Source organism: Canis aureus, chromosome 1, assembly GCF_053574225.1.
Source record: "Canis aureus isolate CA01 chromosome 1, VMU_Caureus_v.1.0, whole genome shotgun sequence".
In the NCBI taxonomy this organism is placed as follows: Eukaryota; Metazoa; Chordata; class Mammalia; order Carnivora; family Canidae; genus Canis; species Canis aureus.
In genome coordinates this window covers 87,223,509-87,241,992 of record NC_135611.1, presented here as the reverse complement: position 1 = coordinate 87,241,992, position 18,484 = coordinate 87,223,509, and the positions used below count along the sequence as shown (strand labels likewise).

Here is an 18,484-nt window from a genome sequence, read left to right as displayed (position 1 = left end):
TTCATTATTCCCCTCGCCTAACGTTTCATAGCCGTCTGGAACAAAAGAAAGCATTCTGTGCCATAGCTGCTACTTACTAGAATTCTCAGAAGGCCATTCGATCACTCTGGATGAAAATATTTAAAAAAATATAAAACAGAGGCACCTGGCTGACTCTTGGGTCATGAGGTCAAGCCCCATGTTGGGCATAAGGATTACTCAAATACTTTTTAATTTTTATTTTAATTTTTAAAAAGATTTTATTTATTTATTCATGAGAGACACACAGAGAGAGAGAGAGAGAGAGAGGCAGAAACACAAGCAGAGGGAGAAGCAGGCTCCATGCAGGGAGCCCAATGCAGGACTCGATCCCGGGTCTCTAGGATCACACCCTGGCCCAAAGGTGGTGCTAAACCGCTGAGCCACTCGGGTTACTCCTCTCAGATACTCTTTTTTTTTTTTTAAAGATTTATTTATTTATGATAGACATAGAGAGAGAGAGGCAGAGACACAGGAGGAGGGAGAAGCAGGCCCATGCCGGGAGCCTGACATGGGACTCAATCCCGGGACTCCAGGATCGCGCCCTGGACCAAAGGCAGACGCTAAACCGCTGAGCCACCCAGGGATCCCCCCCTCTTAGATACTTTTTAAAAAATAAATAGAACCTATAAAACAGAACACTTGTCCATGATGGGGGAGATTGTGAAGTTGTTTGGATGTAGATAATGAGTTTGCCAGAAGCACTGGAAAAAAAGGAAAAGCCAAGGACGCTCCTACAGTGCAAGTCTCTTCATAAAGCACCCTGTGGCTGCTGAACCATTCCTACCGGTAATGACTAAGGCATCTGGACTTGCCTCTGCATTTGCACAGCTGGGGTGAGTGGTGCTCAGCTACAGAGTTCTCTGAGGTAGTGGGTGAGGAGGTGGCAGCATTGCACTTCAACTTGAGTGGACTCAACTATACAGATAGTTGAGTGCAAGCTGTACACCAGGGCAACATAAATATACCCCACACCCACCACCCAAAGTCGGGTCACTTCTTGTCCCAGCATTCCCTTCACACTCTGTGCTTCAGCTTCCCTCACGAGATGTCCCTCCATGCACCATACTCCCTAGGAGGCCTCCTTGCCTCTGCTTATGCCACTAGATCTGGAATATTTTTCTATTCCAACTTGCTGTAGGTATCTCCTTCAGTGTTAGTTCTAGTAACTTTCAGGCTCTCTTTGGCACCCCTCTCTGTGCTCATCAATGTGTAAACATCTATAAAGCCATAGTGTCATTTCCGACATGCTTGTCTGTCCCCCTACCTCCATTATTAGCTCCTTTGATCGTAGCCTAGTATTTTTCCTCCTTGAATCTCTAATACCTGTAGTTTCTGACACAGAGTGAGAGATGATTATAGAGTATGGGTTAAGAATGAATAAATGGGGGAGAAAAACCTAATTTTATATTCTTGTTTTGATATGTGAATTGCTGTACACCTAAAAACAAAATACTCATCTTGATAGCATTCAATGTGTATCAACTTTCTCCCCTCAAAAGAATGTCCCTAGAAATAGGAATATTCTGATTAAAATTTTAATCTCTCTTAAGCTGAATTCCCTTAAGCATGATTAATTAAAAATATTCCTAAAACTTTTCTCATATTCAGTTGACTACTATGTTGCTACTTCTAAACAAGGTGCTCTTCTGCTTTCTTTTCTCAGGGATATAGATTTGGGATGGCGCAATTTTATTAAGCCAAAAGAGTTGACAAATCCCATGAAAAGCTCCAAACAACCTTTCAGCAGTTGTGAAAAGCATGAACAATGGAAAACTCAAGGAGGCATTTGAGGAGACAAAGGAGCCCAACTTGCCATCTTTCAGAGGGATTCTGAAAGCATTTCTTCTGGATTTCAATGTGTTCCTCCAAAAGAGGAGAGCTTACTATTTCTGCAGGTGCATTAAGCCTCTTCCTCAGAAATACTGTGTATAGCACTCCAAAATCAGGTTCTGTAGCTGGAGTCCAACTCTTCCTGTTATATCTTAGCAAAAGGTACAGACTAATTGATTATATTCACTTACCGAGTGAAATCTTAGCACTACTTTTTAGGCCTGGGTGGCTTCCAGAATCATTAAGTTATTTTATATCTGAGGGATTCATATTAATTAGCAAAGAATTGTACCTACCTACAACCATGTTAAAGAGAATCTGTTCCTGTCCACATCACCTACTAGAAGAATGGGTCCCTACCATGGCTATGTAGGTGAGGGTGGAAATCTGTCCAAACCTGAGTCAGTGAGATTCCATAGGAGACAGAGACAGACAGACAGACAGACAAACAAACTAGTGAGCTATAAGAAATGCAACTGTAAGATCATATAGTACTGGCATTATAGCAAGTCTTAATAAAATATGGAGGAAGCTAGTCTACAAAGAAAAACACAAGTATACAGTAGATGGACAAGAGAAGCTGAAATGAGACACTAGGACCCCATAACACAGAAACATGGGTCCCTGTGTTATCTCGATTTATTTCTGTTCCAGTTGCTAAATATCCTAGAGCCTAACCTTAGAGAAAAGAATTTATTTAAGTTAATGTGAATGGGGGGGACCCCTAGGTGGCTCAGTGGTTTAGTGCCTGCCTTCGACCCAGGGCGTGATCCTTGAGTCCGGGGATCGAGTTCCATGTCGGGCTCCCTGCATGGAGCCTGCTTCTCCCTCTGCCTGTGTTTCTGCCCCCCCACCTCTCTGTGTGTGTGTCTCTCTCATGAATACATAAATAAAATCTTTTAAAAAAAAAGTTAATGTGGATGTATTTCTGTTACTTGCAAGCAAACCACATCTAAAACAGCAATTTAAATGTAACCATAATAATGACTTATGTTTTGTGTCAACCTGTCTGGGCCACAGTGCCTAGAAAACATGGTTGAACATCATTCTGGATATTTTTGTAAATAAAATAACCCAATTTTTGTAAACGGGTTTTGGATGATATTTAACTTCAATCAGTGATCTCTGAGAAAGGCATATTGACCTGCACAATGGAGGTGGTCTTCATCTAACCAGCTGAAGGCCTGAATATAACAAAGGCTGGCCTTCCCTCAAGGAAGAAGGAATTCTGCTGAAGACAGACTCTGGACTTAGTCTACAGCACTGGTTATTCCTGGATCTACAGCAGACAGCCTTTGGACTCAAAATGCAAGTCCCTCAAAATGGAGTCTCCAGTTTGGCAGTCTCCACCATGGGATTTTGGACTTGCTGAGACTCGAGAGTCAGGTGAGCCAGTTCCTTAAAATCAGATCACTCAACCTCCCTCTGCCTCATGTATAGATATAGACATACATACTTATGCACACATATACACACCCTGTTGGCTCTGTTTCTCTAGGGAACCCTTACTAATACAATGTGCAATAACTACAAAGTATAATTAGTTGCACATATATAATATGCATTCCCTAAGCCCAAATTACAAAAGGCATCTTGAATTCTGTTCATCTGCACTGCACCATTTCTGTGTTATTAGATTGAAAAGAAGGGACTCATATTTACTGAACACCAACTATAGTGTATGCCCAAACCTAACACATTGATTTCCAAACAAAGAGAAAGAAGTATTTTTATTTAACTTACAACTAAGAAAACTAACATCAAAGAAGTTTTGTATCTTGTCAATGATCATTCTGAGGCTATGCCATGTAATTCTTTTTGTTGTCAAGTACTTAAATGATGTATTTGTTTGTATAACCAGAACCTAAGAAAAACTCTATGGTCTAGTTAGGCTTCAGATGAGGAGAGTAATGGAGGGCAGATATAAGATGCAGAGGAGTGCAAAGGGGGAAATTGTGAATTTGGAATCAGAAAAGCCCACTAAGATGTGGCTTAACCTACCTAGGCTATATATGTGTATATATATATATATATATATATATATATATATATATATATATATATATTTTTTTTTTTTTTATTTCAGCTAAAAAGGAGAATAATTGCTTACTATATACTTGCTTTGCAGGGTTGCTATGAAAGTTCAGTTCATTTGATGTAAAGCAAAGTACTCTGCAAATTGAAAAGAACTTTACAAATGTTACATTTTAAAACGATTTCACTTTCTGTCTCTGTCCATTTCAACAGTGTTTGTGAAAAATGACATCTTTTGTAAGACTGGAGCATTCCTTTTTCTCAGAGCAAAAGAAACCAAGTATCCCCCACAAACATTTGTTAAATACGAACTACTTCATGAGACAGCAAGCCCACCACACAGCACTGCCCAATAAGCATGAGATTACATTATTATAATTAATGAATGATTTACCCTCAGCTCTTTCAGATATTAAGGTAGTTTTAAAATAAATAAGGACATACAATGACTTTCTCTCATCTTCACTTAATCCCAGAATGTTAGAGCTGTAAGAGACCTTAACAATCACCTTGTTAAGTTGGCAAAATGCAGCCCACACACAGGGCAAGGACTCCCTGCCCTCTGTATACAGCTGCTGAGCCAGGAATAGTTTTACATTTAAAAATGGTCGAAACCAATGATGATAATATTTCACGACATGTGACAACTGTATGACATTCAAAATCAGTTAGTCTTGGTCTGCTCAAGCTGCTGTAACAGAATACCACAGACTGGGTAGTCTATAAAAAGCAGAAATGGGGCAGCCTGGGTGGCTCTGCGGTTTAGCGCTGCCTTTGGCCCAGGGCGTGATCCTGGAGACCCAGGATCGAGTCCCACCTCGGGCTCCTGCATGGAGCCTGCTTCTCCCTCTGCGTGTGTGTGTGTGTGTGTGTGTGTGTGTTTCTCATGAATAAATAAATCTTAAAAAAAAAAAAAAAGCAGAAATGTATTGCTCCCAGTTCTATAGGCAAAAGTTCAAGATCAGAGTGCCAGCAAGGTCGGGGGAGGCCCCTCTTTTGGGTCATAGACTTCTTGTGTCCTCACATGATGGAAGGGGGCTAGCAAGCCTCTTTTACATGTCACTAATCCCATTGATGAGGTTCCACCTTCAAGACTTAAGTACATTCCAAAGTCCTCACCTACTAATATCACTTTTGATAATTAGGATTTCAACATACAAGTTTTCACCATATGAACATTCAGACCATTTCATGGTGTTCCTAGTAAATTTTATTGGAACATAGCTACATTTATTTATGTGTTGTGTTTGGCTGCTTTCTTAAGCTACAATGGCAGAGCTGAATAGCTGTGACAGAGGTTGTACAACCTACATTTACTATATGGGCTTTAATAGAAAAAGTTTGCCAACCATGATCTAACCCAATCTTGTTATTTTATAGGTAAGAAAACTAAAGCATTGAAAGATAAAACTACTTATTCTAGGAAACTCAGCTAGCATATTATTTAATGCAGACTTAAGGCTCAAATCTCATTTTTATGTCCATTTTTGATCATGCTGAATTTAATGGCTGAAAATTAGCTGTAATTATACTTATAATTTTTATGGCACTAATTTTATTTGAGTATAGTTGACACATCATGTTACATTAGTTTCAGGTGCTATAAACACAGTGATTGAACATCTCTATATGTTATGCTATCATCTTTAAATTATACAGCTCCCTTGTGCTAATTATTGGATTTATCTTAAAATCTTTGATTGCTCATATGAACTAACTTCATACAAAAATTTCACCTTGAAGTAAAATACTTTCATTTGTTCATTGAAATGGATTTTCTATCTTATTATTCTTAAATAGTTCTAAGTAGAAGTTATTGTAGAACAAACTGATGATAAAAATTAAATATTTCACTTGATACATCAATCAAATGAAAATACACTCCACTTTTAAGTTACAAAGCAATAATAAATGGAACATTCAAACACTTTCAGACAAATTGGACACATTGGATATTCTTAAAAGAAGAGATGATTGACAATAAGATTGAGAAAATAGTTCCTTAGTCTTTCTATATTTAGTGAAAGAACTTGACCAGTTAATTTCCCAAATGTTAGCTGAATTTCAGTCTTTTGTAAATTAAAAAAGAAAGTGTGCCTAAAGTTAAAACATCCATTTCACATCACCAGAACTTCTCTTTGGCTATCCAGTGAAATCAAGTACCCACCTACTTCTTAAAATACTCATCTTCAAGAGGTAATGTTTAAAGCATTGGTTTTCAACTAGGGATGATTTTGTCCCCCAAAGGATATTTGGCAGTGTATGGAGACATGTTTGGTTGTCACAATGCAATATGAGAGGGAGAAGCTCCTGGAATCTAGTGGATAAATCCAAACAGATTTCTAAATATCCGACAATGCACAGGACAGACAGCCTTCACAATGAAGATTTATCCAGGCCAAAATGTCAGTAGTGTAGAAGCTGGGAAACCCCATTTTAAAGGGAAATCATTGGGCTAGCCCAAAGTCTTCAACAATTGCAAATTAAATCTCCAGAGCTTAAATGTCAAGCCATCATTCATTCTTTAACTAACCCTACAGAACAAACATGTTTTATGGATCCTGTTGAAGAGTTCATTCTTTTAAATATTTTTATTCATTTATTTCTTCTAGTAAAGAGATGGATAAATATGGATATGCCAAAACATTTTTTTTTACCTTCTTTCCAGTCTTTTCCTTTACTGATCTTAACGAGCAAGTACTAGGATAATTTTTCTAATGATTCTAATATCTTTCCTAAGATATTTATTTTGACTTTGATCTATTTTTTTCCCAGTAGGAACATGATAAACTAAGACTTCTATTTGACTTCTATCCATGATAGCTGATACAGTAAAATAACCTAATGCTAACAGAAAAACAAATTCTAAGTCACATTTACCTTTAAATGGAAATGTCAAGATACTTCAATAAGATTATATCTAAATAGTTATTTCTAGACACTTACAAAAAAACACAATTAAAAAAAGCAAGGAGTATCTAGGTGTCTCAGTCAGTTAAGTATCCAAATCTTGATTTCGGCTCAGGTCATGATCTCAGGATCATGAGACGGATGGAGCCCCGAGTCTGGATCTGTGCTGCAAGTGGAGCCTATTTCAGATTTTCTCCCTTTGTTCCTCACCCCCTGGCCCACCTCACATGCTCGCGCTCGCTCTCTCTCTCTCTCTCTCACCTAAAAAATAAAGAATGGCTCAGCAAGGTCACTATATTATTAAAGGTAATATGTTACAATCTCTTAGATCACTAAATTAAGGAAAGTTCTTATTCTGACTTAATCAATAGGTGAGGTAATTACAATCTCTCTCTTTTTCTTTCAGCAAATATTTTCAAAGCAGGCCTCTGCTGCTACTTATTTACAGTTTCTTCCTTGATTATGTAATTTTATTCTGCATCATTTTTCTATTAATCATTGGTTCAATTCCTTAACTAATCATCCCATTTGGGGAACATATTAAGTACATCAACTCAAGCTCAAAGTTCTCCTAAATTAGACAAAAATGCCAAGACCCTATAATAGCATTTGGTTCTTTTGGATAATAACTTTAGAGAACTGCACCAAGAGCATAGTTGTCAATTTGGACATTCAACTATTCAATTGTAATTCATCTAGCAATCAAAATATTCTAAGCTCTTTGCTAAATGCACACACCAAATTGTCTAAAACATGATTTCCATGAGGCAAAAGAACTAATATTTCAACATGCTAAAAGGAAAGATAGAAATACCCACTGATTTTTATAAAAAAGGAGCATAAAAGGAGGCCCTAATCTAGCTTTGGGGATTTAGGGAAATTTTTCCTAAATTCATCAAGCTCACCTGTGTTCAGTATTAAAATATGGGCAGGAGTTAGGTAGGAGGCGTGACTCTGACTTTCCAGGCAATGGAAATGGCTTGTGCAAAAAGCCCAGTGACAAGGAATTTCAAAATTTGAGGAAGGAAAAACAAAATATAAAGGTAGAGAAGTAGGCAAAGATTAGATCACTAAGGATATCATATGTCATACCAAGGAGGTTAGATTTTATTCTACAGGAGAAAGGGAACCGCTAAAGAATGTCAAATATGGCAGCATCCTACTCTTGCTTGCATTTTAAGTGGACCATTCTCTTAACTGTGGGAAGGATCAATTTGAAGGAGACATCTGTAGTATTTTGGACCCAAGAATAAAAGAGACTGATCTTGGGAACTATGAATAGACAGAAGGAGAGAATCAGAGACATATGAGGAAATCTGGCAGAACTAATTGGCTGATTGTGGAAGGGATGAGAGCCAACCAAGAAAAAGGCATAAGCCCAGGTTTTTCAGTTCAGACAACTTGGTGAATGGATGATGTTAGTAATTGGGAGAAAGTATAAAGAAGTAGCAGATGTGAAGGAACTTGATTAATTCAGAAATGGCAGAAAGATTAGGGCAAATTTTAGGCATAGCGCTTTCTTTGCTACAGAGTTTCTCTGCCTCCAAACCATGTAAGTGCATCATTTCTTTAAACAAGAAAGAGGTTCATATGCCATGTATTTTTAATATTTATTATAGAGAGAAAGCAAGTGGGGGGAAGGACAGAGAGGGGGAAAAAGAGAGAAAAAAAATCCTCAAGCAGACTCCCTGCTGAGCAGGGAGCCTGAGGAGGGGCTCCATCCCACAACCCTGAGATCCTGACCTGAACCACAATCAAGAGTCAGAGGCTTAACTGATGAGTCACCCAGGAGCAATCTGCCCCCTCATGTTTTCTTTTATTTGTGTGTGTGTGTGTTCCAATAAAACTTTATTTATAAAAATAAACAATGGGTGAGATTGGGCCCATGGGTTGCTGACCTGATTTTGATGGTCAAGTTATCTTTTTTTTCTTTTTTCTTTTTATTTTTTTATTGGAGTTCAATTTGCCAACATATAGCATAACACCCAGTGCTCATCCCACCAAGTGCCCTCCTCAGTGCCCATCACCCAGTCACCCCATCTCCCTGCCTACTTCCCCTTCCACTACCCCTTGTTTGTTTCCCAGAGTTAGGAATCTCTCATGTGCTGTCAACCCTCACTGATATTTCCCACTCATTTTCTCTCCTTTTCCCTTTTATTCCCTTTCACTATTTTTTATATTTCCCAAATGAATGAGACCATATAATGTTTGTCCTTCTCTGACTGATTTATTTCACTCAGCATAATACCCTCTAGTTCCATCCACGTCGAAGCAAATGGTGGGTATTTGTTGTTTCTAATTGCTGAGTAATGTATACAATGGAATATTACTCATGTTTCCTTTTAATACAGGATACCACTTATTGACTATACACTTCTAGCACCTAAGCTGGTGCCTTGCGTGATTCTTTAAGAAACCATTATAAAAGTCATCCAATGTCTGTGAGCATGGGGACTTTTAAGATATGGTAACATTATGGGCTTGTATTAATTCTTTTAAAGATTTTATTCATTTATTCATGAGAGACACAGAGAGAGAGATGGGGGAAGACACAGGCAGAGGGAGAAGCAGGATCCTCGCAGGGAGCCTGACGTGGGACACGATCCCTGGACTGGGATTATGCCCTGAGCTGAACACAGATGCTCAACTGCTGAGCGACCCAGGCATCCCTGGGCCTATATTAACTCATACAGAGATACTGCGTGCTCAATTTTTAACAATAAAAATCAGATTACTGAGGCGTGGTCATGCCAGAGGCAGAATATTAAGGAGCCCATGTCTAAGTGTCACACTTCAGAAGACATAATCTCAAAATATTACAAGGCATAAGGTTCATCTGTATTGTTTGTTAAAAGGCAGATTCTCAAGGTCCTCCCAGGGGCTTATCTTAGTAAGTTTGGGTAGAATCTCAAGAAACTGATTCCATAACAGGGAGTCTTGGACCACACTTTGAGAAACACTTCAAGGGTTCATTTGGTAAATACATCTCCCTCCAAGGCAATTTAATATATAAAATGTTGCTGCTAATGGATTTATGAATAGAATCAATCCTTCTGTCCTTCCTTCATCTATCCAACCATCCACCCTTGAAAAATCTTTAATTAGGGGGTGGGGGGGAGAAGTAAAAGTTATCAATGTTATTCAAAAAAACAGCAATTCCTATGCCTGTGCCTCTGAAAATAGAAGTAGAGAGCAGCCACAGGTCGGAGAATTTCCAAAGGCTTCTGAAAAATAAATTATGTGTGATAAACATAAAAATGCAATATCGCTCTCCTAGAGATTTTGTTATGCCTGCCCCCACCCCACCACAGCAGTTGTACTACTGTATTTTTCTCATATGCTCAAGAGCCAAGACAATTTTGTTCAGCTCAGCTCCCCTTATTTATTAATATTAGGTATCATTTTTTAAAAATTCAAGCATAAAATTAATTATAATTTCCAAAGTGTTATTCCAAGTGAAAGGCCCGAATGTTCTCTTCCTCCCCTCCCCTATCCGGTCTAGAATCTCTTCTTTCCTAGGTTCTTGAAGGCTGTAGGGTAGGGCAGACAGGGTTATGGGGGAAGAACTCTACCACTGCAGGCATTGGTTATGACTGCTTTGGCCTTGGCCCCCCAAGTAAACAGGCCACCCCTCACTTGGTACTACCACGTCCCATTGGCACGAAAGGAACATGCACGTGAGTGACCACTGCAGTTCCAAGGACACAGGTGAAGGATAAAGGAGGCATGTATAAGACACTGCAGAATTTTTACCATGCACACCATCTTTGGGAGCTCTGGTTCACAAATCTCCACGTGAATCCAATAGAATAGAAACATCTGAAATGGTCACAGGACCCAGAACAATCCATGAAAGTAATAAATACATAAATAAAACACAGAAAGAGGGACAACCATGTCTCCAGATTGTTTTGTCATCTACAAATCAAAACAGGGCAGCCGAATACAATTTACTTCTTTATCTGTAAATGATCACTCACGATTAAATTTTGAAAACCTGTGAACTGTTTAACTTAAAAAAACCTTTTGCTCTCACTGTTTACTGTCACAAAATCTGTTCTGCCCAGATGCCAGCAGAAGAAAGGGCATTTAATCAAGTTTCCCCTCTAGCTCAGCTGAATCTATGTCAGTTTTTCTCCATGTGTGGTCCTTCTAAGAGCTGTTCACATTGGACTCACTGAAGAGCTTGTTAAAATGCAAATTCCCAGGCCCACGACCTACCCCTGGGGATGGGCTTGGATATTTGCTTTGCTCACTAGCTCCTCAAGTGATTCCTATGCATTTTCAGGACTTCATGTATTTGCAGTTTATCTGTTTATTCTTCAATAAATATTTGCTGCATACTTTTGCCAGCCAGAGATTTTAAAACTCCTTTCCATAGAAGTCACAGAAAGAGAGAAACAATACAATCTAGTTGTCTGTAGATGATCTTGGAGCCAGTTGAGTTTACAGCAACAAGATGAGGGCGGGGAGGACGGAAATCGCTGGAAAGGCAGGGTTCTCTTTCACTGCAGGAAGTCCTATCTACAAGGCAGGCAAAGCCCTTTCCCTTGAAACAGGCCTTGCCCCATATTACTGGGACTCCACAAGTCATCCCGGAGCCAGGTGGCCCTGGACTCAGACTCCCAGCCACATCCTTCCTCCTTCCCCAGCGACCACACACTTTCAGTCTTCTCTCCATAATAGAGGGCACCAGAAGACAGAACTCTCCAGAGAGACAGGAGGGTTCCTTGTTGCCTCAGGAATTTCCGTCAGGCTGCCCCAGGAACATTTTACAAAAAGGCAAGTCACATGGTGACTGCTCAGCAGCCTGAACCAAGCCACCATCTGAAACACACCAGACAGAATTTCTCTCTCCCGGGCTTTAGTATGAGCACATTCTCTCCTCTTTTTTCTTTTCTTTCTCTCATTTTCTTAAAGGGAATCTGAGGCTGGCTTTGCTGAGATGAAAAGACAGAAGTTTCTTTCTTAGTAGCCCTTAAAATCTTTCCTGACAATACACTGTGTTGGCCTAAAAGCAGTTTATTCTTCAAGTGTCTCATCTTTAAGGCACTTACTTAATGGAATTGGCCCCTAAGACATTCCCTGACCTCTCTCGCCATGGTTCACCAACATGTCTTAGAACAGGTGTTGTGTTTCCTCTCCTGTGGTGGAAACTTTACTGCTACTCACTAGCAGGTAGGTAGGTGGCTTAGGAGTGCCTTGTCGTGACTGAGCAAAAACTTTGGTTTATTGATATTCCTCTACGTGCCATGTCAAGATTCAGGATTTCAGATGTGAAAAGGAGAACTTGGGGGTCTTAAATTTGAAACATACATTGAAATGAACCCCAACCTCATTGTTTCCTACAGGTTCGAGACCATCAAAAGGAAGTCAGCTTTTGGAATGCCTGGCATCAACTGTAGAAGACAGACTCAATTCATTTTGTCACGAGGATCTTTTTGTTTAAAAAAAAAAAAAAGATTTATTTATTTATTACAGAGGCGGGGAGCAGAGAGAGAAGCAGGCTCCTCTCAGGAGCCCGATGTGGGACTCCATCCCCAGACCCGGATCACGCCCTGAGCCCAAAGGCAGACGCTCAACTGCTGAGCCACCCAGGTATCCCTGTCATGAGGATCTTGTTAAGCTTCTGAGGCAGTATGATGGACATTGGTTACCATTACAAGGAATTATAGAAGTAGAAAACATTAGTAATTGAGCAGAATTTATGCTCATCTTTAGCCTACCTTGATCGCCACTCTCAATTATTTCCCTTTTGTTACCCAGTTCACTTTCGTTAATTCTTTGGATAGTGATATGAAAGTGAGGAGAGAAAAAAAAAGTGTGCTTTTTGAATGGATTCCAAAAAACTGGGAGTTTATTATACATACAATCTTAAAAAACTAGAATAGTTATTTCTGACTATTATTTACTTCAAAGAGTTTTATTATCAAGTATGTAATGGAGCTCATACTCATCAATAACATGGAATTATATTTTTTTCTCAATCTCACTAGAATAACTGACATACCCTTTCTACCTCAAAGAGGAACCACATAATGAGAAGTTCTGTCCTTCCTTCTCAAGACTTTTACTCTCACACATGAGGACCTCCTTTGAACTAGCCACAAAGATCAAAACTCAGAAGTTAACCTAAATTCTTCCTTTTGCCACAATTAATCAAGTTAACAAAACCCTGATCATTCTACCTCCGTCCCTATTGCCTCAGCCCACATCCTCATTAATTCTCTGGGCCTCCAATTTCATCTCTCAGCTTCCAATCCTAGCATCTTCCACTCATTCTAGCCAGTACAATCTGAGCAATCTATTTAATACCTGAATTTGGCAGTCACCTCCCTGCTAAAATCCCTTTGATGGTACTCCATAGTTTTCAGGATAATTATCAAACAGCTTAGCAGCTAAGGCCTCCTATGATTTTAAATGCTGCTGAATGTCCTAGTCTTCTTCTATTTGAATATCCAATCCAGTTAAACTATTTTTAACCTCAAGAGACTATGTTCATTCATACCCACAGAGCATGGTAGCCTTTACCCTATGGAGTCCTAGCACTGGATCCAAGTCAAGACCTAAACTCTTCATTTTAAAGAGGATGATGCCAAGTTACAGAGAGCTTAAGTAACTTACCCAAGGTCACACAGGTGGTTAGGAACACAATAGATTAGGATCCAGTGTTTAGGTCTAACTCTCCTGTATCATTTATATATAAAATTTCTTTATTTTTAAATAAAATTTCTTTAATCTACTTTGACATTGTTCAAAGTACAAAATCAGACTCCTTCTCAGTATGAAACTTTGAAAATCCTAAAATGATATTGACCATTTGGTCTTCATGGACACACTGGCTTAAAAATCTGCTTGAAGATTGGATCCAAAATCTGCTTGAGGTACAGAGCTTTTCTTTCCTCTAGTGCAACCCATTTTTCAGAAGCCTTCTCTTTACTAAGTCCACTCAAACTTCAATACAAACAAAGCTATCTGTCCTAAAATTCATCTTCAAAATCAACATAAGTTACCAAATAAAACAATGGCAGAGACAGACCTAATAATGAATATGAAATATGCTAAGAACATTCTGTCACTGAAATAAACTTGACTTCTCATGATTAGTAAGATGAAGTCTTGAAACACATAAGAATGAAGCAAAGGACAACTGAAGAGGAATAGTCTGGACAAGGTCCCATTTGAAATGTATCCGTTTGAAAACAGCCTCTGTCTTTTGGCTATCATCATCATGTGCGTGTCCAAAAATTCATTTTCAAATGTTATTTCCAATTGCAATATCAAATTCAAATGTGAGTTTGTTGGCATGTTCAAAAATTTCTCTGAGATGGACAAAGCAAAAAAATGAGATGTTTTCAGAAGGAGTAATAAGTATATTCCAACATTCATTCATTGAGTTTATTTAATTCCTGCTTCAGAGGCCAGCCTTCCCCTTCTAATTCCTTTGTATCCTGTTTCTATTAGGAAATAGGAAATAGAGAAAATAGGATTACAAAGCCATTTCTAAATATTAACACGGTGCCGAAATAAGTTACCAAAGAAATACATATTTTCAAGGAAAGGATAAGGAGGAAACTGGCTTGAGCCCAGTCTGTCAAAAATGATGAGTGATCAGAGTTTAGCTAAATCTGACCATATGATCACGCCCTCTACTGCATTACTGACAAGTCAGAGCCCTGGAAAAAACATATTACATCAGAAAATGCTTGGAAGGGGACCAAAAATTACCTGTTGAATAGGATAATTGGGGTTTGTTAGCTTATGATTTCAATAGACTCCTGGATGCCCAGGGAACCCATCCACTAAATCACCATGGTGGTCGTAGTGTGGGGGAGTAGAATAAGAGACAGGGAAGGGAGAGGGGGAAACAGTAAAGAGCAGTAAGAATCACAGTTATTGAATATTTAATTTATAAAGTAAACCAGGAAGAGCACTGACCAAAAGATGCAAATGATTACTCAGGAACTTCCAATTTACTTGAAATATCAAAGCCGGGCAAGAATACATAGGGACTAGCAAAGCAGATAAGACAGCAGCAATCCAAAGGGGGAAAAATTTATACGACATTCATATCCAGAACGTTGATGATATACAACAGACATATAAAAGTAGCTTTCCTTTCTTTTGCTATTGCTGAAAGAATCTGGTATCACTTTTTTTTTTCCAGAGGAGTTTGAAATATGTTCACTATCTGAAGTTTCCTAGGATAGTTACGATTTTTCAGAAACACAGATGTCATTTGGAAAGGAACTTCTCTAGTAATACACGTCCTGTCTTCCACATATTGAAAGAGTTGGAAGGATACTCACCAGTATACTTTATTAGATAAATTGTTAAAAAGTCCCATGTTAAAAAAGCATAGTAGGAGTAAACTGTATACTTATCACAGTATTGGTGGAGTATTGACAATGCCTGCTGATATATAGCATGAACAGTGGTTCCCATTAAAAAAGACGATAGCTGTTCTCAAAATAAGTAATCTACTTCAGGTAGATACTTCTCTGCTGGTTTTGTGATTAGGAAATGATGAATTAATGTTTTCCATTAAAAAACTAGAGTATTAATGAATCATATATTGAGAGTGCTATGCACATACCTGTTAAGAAGGCCATTATGTAAGTCAAAAAGCATTATTTTGGGGGTAGGGCCAATGAATGACTTTAAATGAAAAATGTTTCTCATTGCACATGGGATTGCTGGAGTCAATTTTCTCAGTCCTAGTTGGATTTGTCAAGACATTCTTTGCCTCAGACCCTTGATTCAATAGTGATTCTTGAGGAAAATTTACATTCATTTGTTTCTCCTGCCCTATCACACACAGTTGGTCCAACACAGCAAAAGCACTTATATCCAAGGACGCTTCTCTCCCACTCCTTATTCCCAAATTGGCTTTTCCTCAATACTCTCTTAGGGAAGCAAACCATCGCCATGACAACAATACGATGGGGCTTTGAACAGGACATGGGGGGCAGCCTTTGTGACAGTTAACATGGGTTCTTGTTGAACAGGATAAGGAAAACTCAGACAGTGGGTAATGCTCTGTTTTGAGGAGCCACTTAGCTGTACAGAACTAACTGTCCACATCAAAATTGACCCAACCAAAACACAACAAAGAAAGAAAGAAAGAAAGAAAGAAAGAAAGAAAGAAAGAAAGAAAGAAAAGAAAGAAAAGAAAGAAAGAGAAAGAAAGAGAAAGAGAAAGAAGAAAATAATGTTGCAAGTATAATTTATTCAGGACTAATTCTTTAATTCTCCATTGTGGTCAGTTAGGCTCAACATCTGGTGGTCATGAAATCACAGTATCATGTTAGTATGGAAAAGAGAATAAAGAACTTTGCCTTGCCTTTTTAACTTCACATGGATGTGGGACACCCAGAAATACGTACTTTTCCCAAAAAGGTGTTGGCACATTCTCTTTTCTAGAGGAAAAATACTTGTTTTCTGCACCTTTTAAATTTTATTTGCATTTTCCTACCTGTAAGGCAGGTGATGAAGGTGAATTATTATGGAGTTGTGGGGACTTTTTCAATAGCTTTAACGTATTTGCTTCTAGAAAGAGGAGTTGCTGCAAACACAAGGTGAGGATTCTAAGCTCAGGTGTAGTACCATTCTTTTGTGTAACTCAGAGCGGGAGCTCAGAGGCAGACGTTCAATATATATTTAACAACACTTTCCCACTACTGGCTTCACTTAGGAGACTAAAATTATCATGCCTTTCTAAAAACAAGGACACCAAAGAAGTCACAATCTGATGAGACTCATTCTTTGTCTTTACCTGAGCGACCACCTAAGGACACAGGGCTTTTAAAATAGTGAGGAGAATCCTTTGTTCTCTCAGGTTCCATTTAAAGGGAAAGTGGGTCGAAGGGCTTCCCCAGGGAGGGGAGAAAAAAAAAACCAAGGAGCCAAACACCCAGGAGTAAGAGATTTTACTCCCACTACTGTTCCCACCCTCCCAAAGAAGTTAATTAATTCTATTTTAGGGATGTTTGGTGGGGGGGGCTGAGGTGGGGGGGCACTCAGGCAGCCCATTCTCTGCCACCATAATCTCATTCTCAAATGTGGCTCAGACCATCTCTCCTCCCTGACACCATGGGGGGCGATGGACCGCTGAGATCCTCTCTCCAGCCTGGGCAACAGAGCCAGCTCCCTTAGCATTTGTGCTCCCCCCCCCCCAAAAAAAGGTGTGTCCCAGCCCGAGTGCGAAGTTGGGCATTTAGACCTGAAAAGCACAATTAGAGCCATTCAAAGGAGCAAGTTACAGTACCTTAAGAAGTCTGACAGATGGGAGAAAGGCTGCGTGGCACAGCTTCCGGATGGTCCAGTTTAGGGGACGAGGAGCATCAGTTTGATTCATGACCCCTTCCAAATTCCACCGGGAAAACCAAAAACTGCACACCTGAGCAATGCCTAGAAAATGAACGGTCCCCCACGGCCTTGGCATCCCATGGTCACCTCCGCACCTGCAAATTCCATCAGGGCAGAGGCTCCCTGGAACTTGGGAGACTAGTCAAGTGGCGGTGCCTGAGCCACTGAACCTTCTTAAGCAAGCCACCTCCCCTCTCCCTGCAGCCGTGCTCGTGCATACCAAATGTGGCTGAATGGAGGCACCCTGCCTGCTGCTTCGGGGAGGGGATGCACGGTTTTGAAGGAGAAGGACAGCCTGCACGGAACAGCCTGTGGTCGCAGGCACAGCAGCCCGCTCCGAGTGCGCGCTCCCTCTCCGCCTCTCCTCCCAGGAAACGTTGGGGGAGAACCCGGGCCATTTGCTCCGCTCGCCGGCTTTTGGGGAGGCGGGGGGGAGCCAGGAGGAGAGCGAGAGGGGAAAAAATCAATAAAGCCAGAACAACGAGGAACTTGCACTTTTCTTGCACAAAGCATCTTTGAGGGGCTGGAAACTGGCACGAGGGGAGGGGCTAGGACGCAGAGGGAGAAGGGCTGCCTCCAAATGACAAGATAAACACTTGCCTTTCCTTCTACGTGACCTAATGAATCGAGAGCTGCTGCACAAGGGGTCTATAGTAAAAGGGATCTCGGTCGTGTTCTGGGCTTTTTATTAGCCGCGATGGAGGGTCCTCGCCCCGATGTACACGTTATATAGGTGACCGATGGGCCGACTGGCAGGGAGAAGCAAACTCCCACCCCGCCACTGGGAGCGGCCACTTCTTCCTTTCGTGGAAAGCAGGGCGAACTAATGTGTGTTTGGCTTACCTTTTAGAAATGGCAGTTTCTAAACTGGGGCTTATATCTTCCTGGAAAGCCACTTGATACTCTTTCTCGGCAGCAAAAAAATTAACCCTCGGGGTGCCACGCAGGATGCTTTCCATGAAAGATCCAGTTTCCTCAAGTGGGGATACCCACCCACTCCCATCATTTTCTAAGGATGGCTTTCAGAGAGAGAGAGAAAGACTGAGTTAGCATGATTCGGGTTCCCGTGGTGACAGAGAATAAAGGAGAACTTTCAATGTGAAGGTAGAAATTGGATAATTTCACTTCAAGTGGCGAAGTTCTGGTGGTTGGGAAGAGGACTGTTCGTGTCACAACAGAATGTGACATCCCACCCCTCTCCCCCACCAGGGATCAGACCTAGGCGGGTGCATTTGACCCCTGGCTGCCCAGGAGAATCCCCACGCCCTTACAGCAATGCCATCGGAGGTATTTTTCCTAAGCCCCTCCCTGTGACTATACT

The 18,484-nt window shown here is 40.2% G+C and overlaps 1 protein-coding gene and 1 non-coding gene across 11 annotated transcripts in view; one reads left to right on the top strand and one right to left on the bottom strand.

The window, feature by feature from the left end:
- The window catches only part of TRPM3 (transient receptor potential cation channel subfamily M member 3), a 500,214-nt gene extending 482,668 nt beyond the window's left edge, over positions 1-17,546 (bottom strand). For 8 of the 10 annotated variants that reach the window (XM_077907028.1, XM_077907033.1, XM_077907040.1 and 5 more), the window contains exon 1: positions 17,063-17,546. In XM_077907028.1, the coding sequence (XP_077763154.1) occupies positions 17,063-17,239 (177 nt within the window). In that variant the 5' untranslated portion in view covers positions 17,240-17,546. The remainder of the gene's footprint in view (positions 1-17,062) is intronic. The other 2 variants (XM_077907081.1, XM_077907086.1) reach the window with 1 other exon arrangement.
- On the top strand, positions 2,827-2,887 carry LOC144289518 (small nucleolar RNA SNORD66). The gene has a single exon (XR_013357383.1). It is a non-coding gene; the product is annotated as a small nucleolar RNA SNORD66 (small nucleolar RNA).
- Positions 17,547-18,484: the final 938 nt, after the last annotated feature.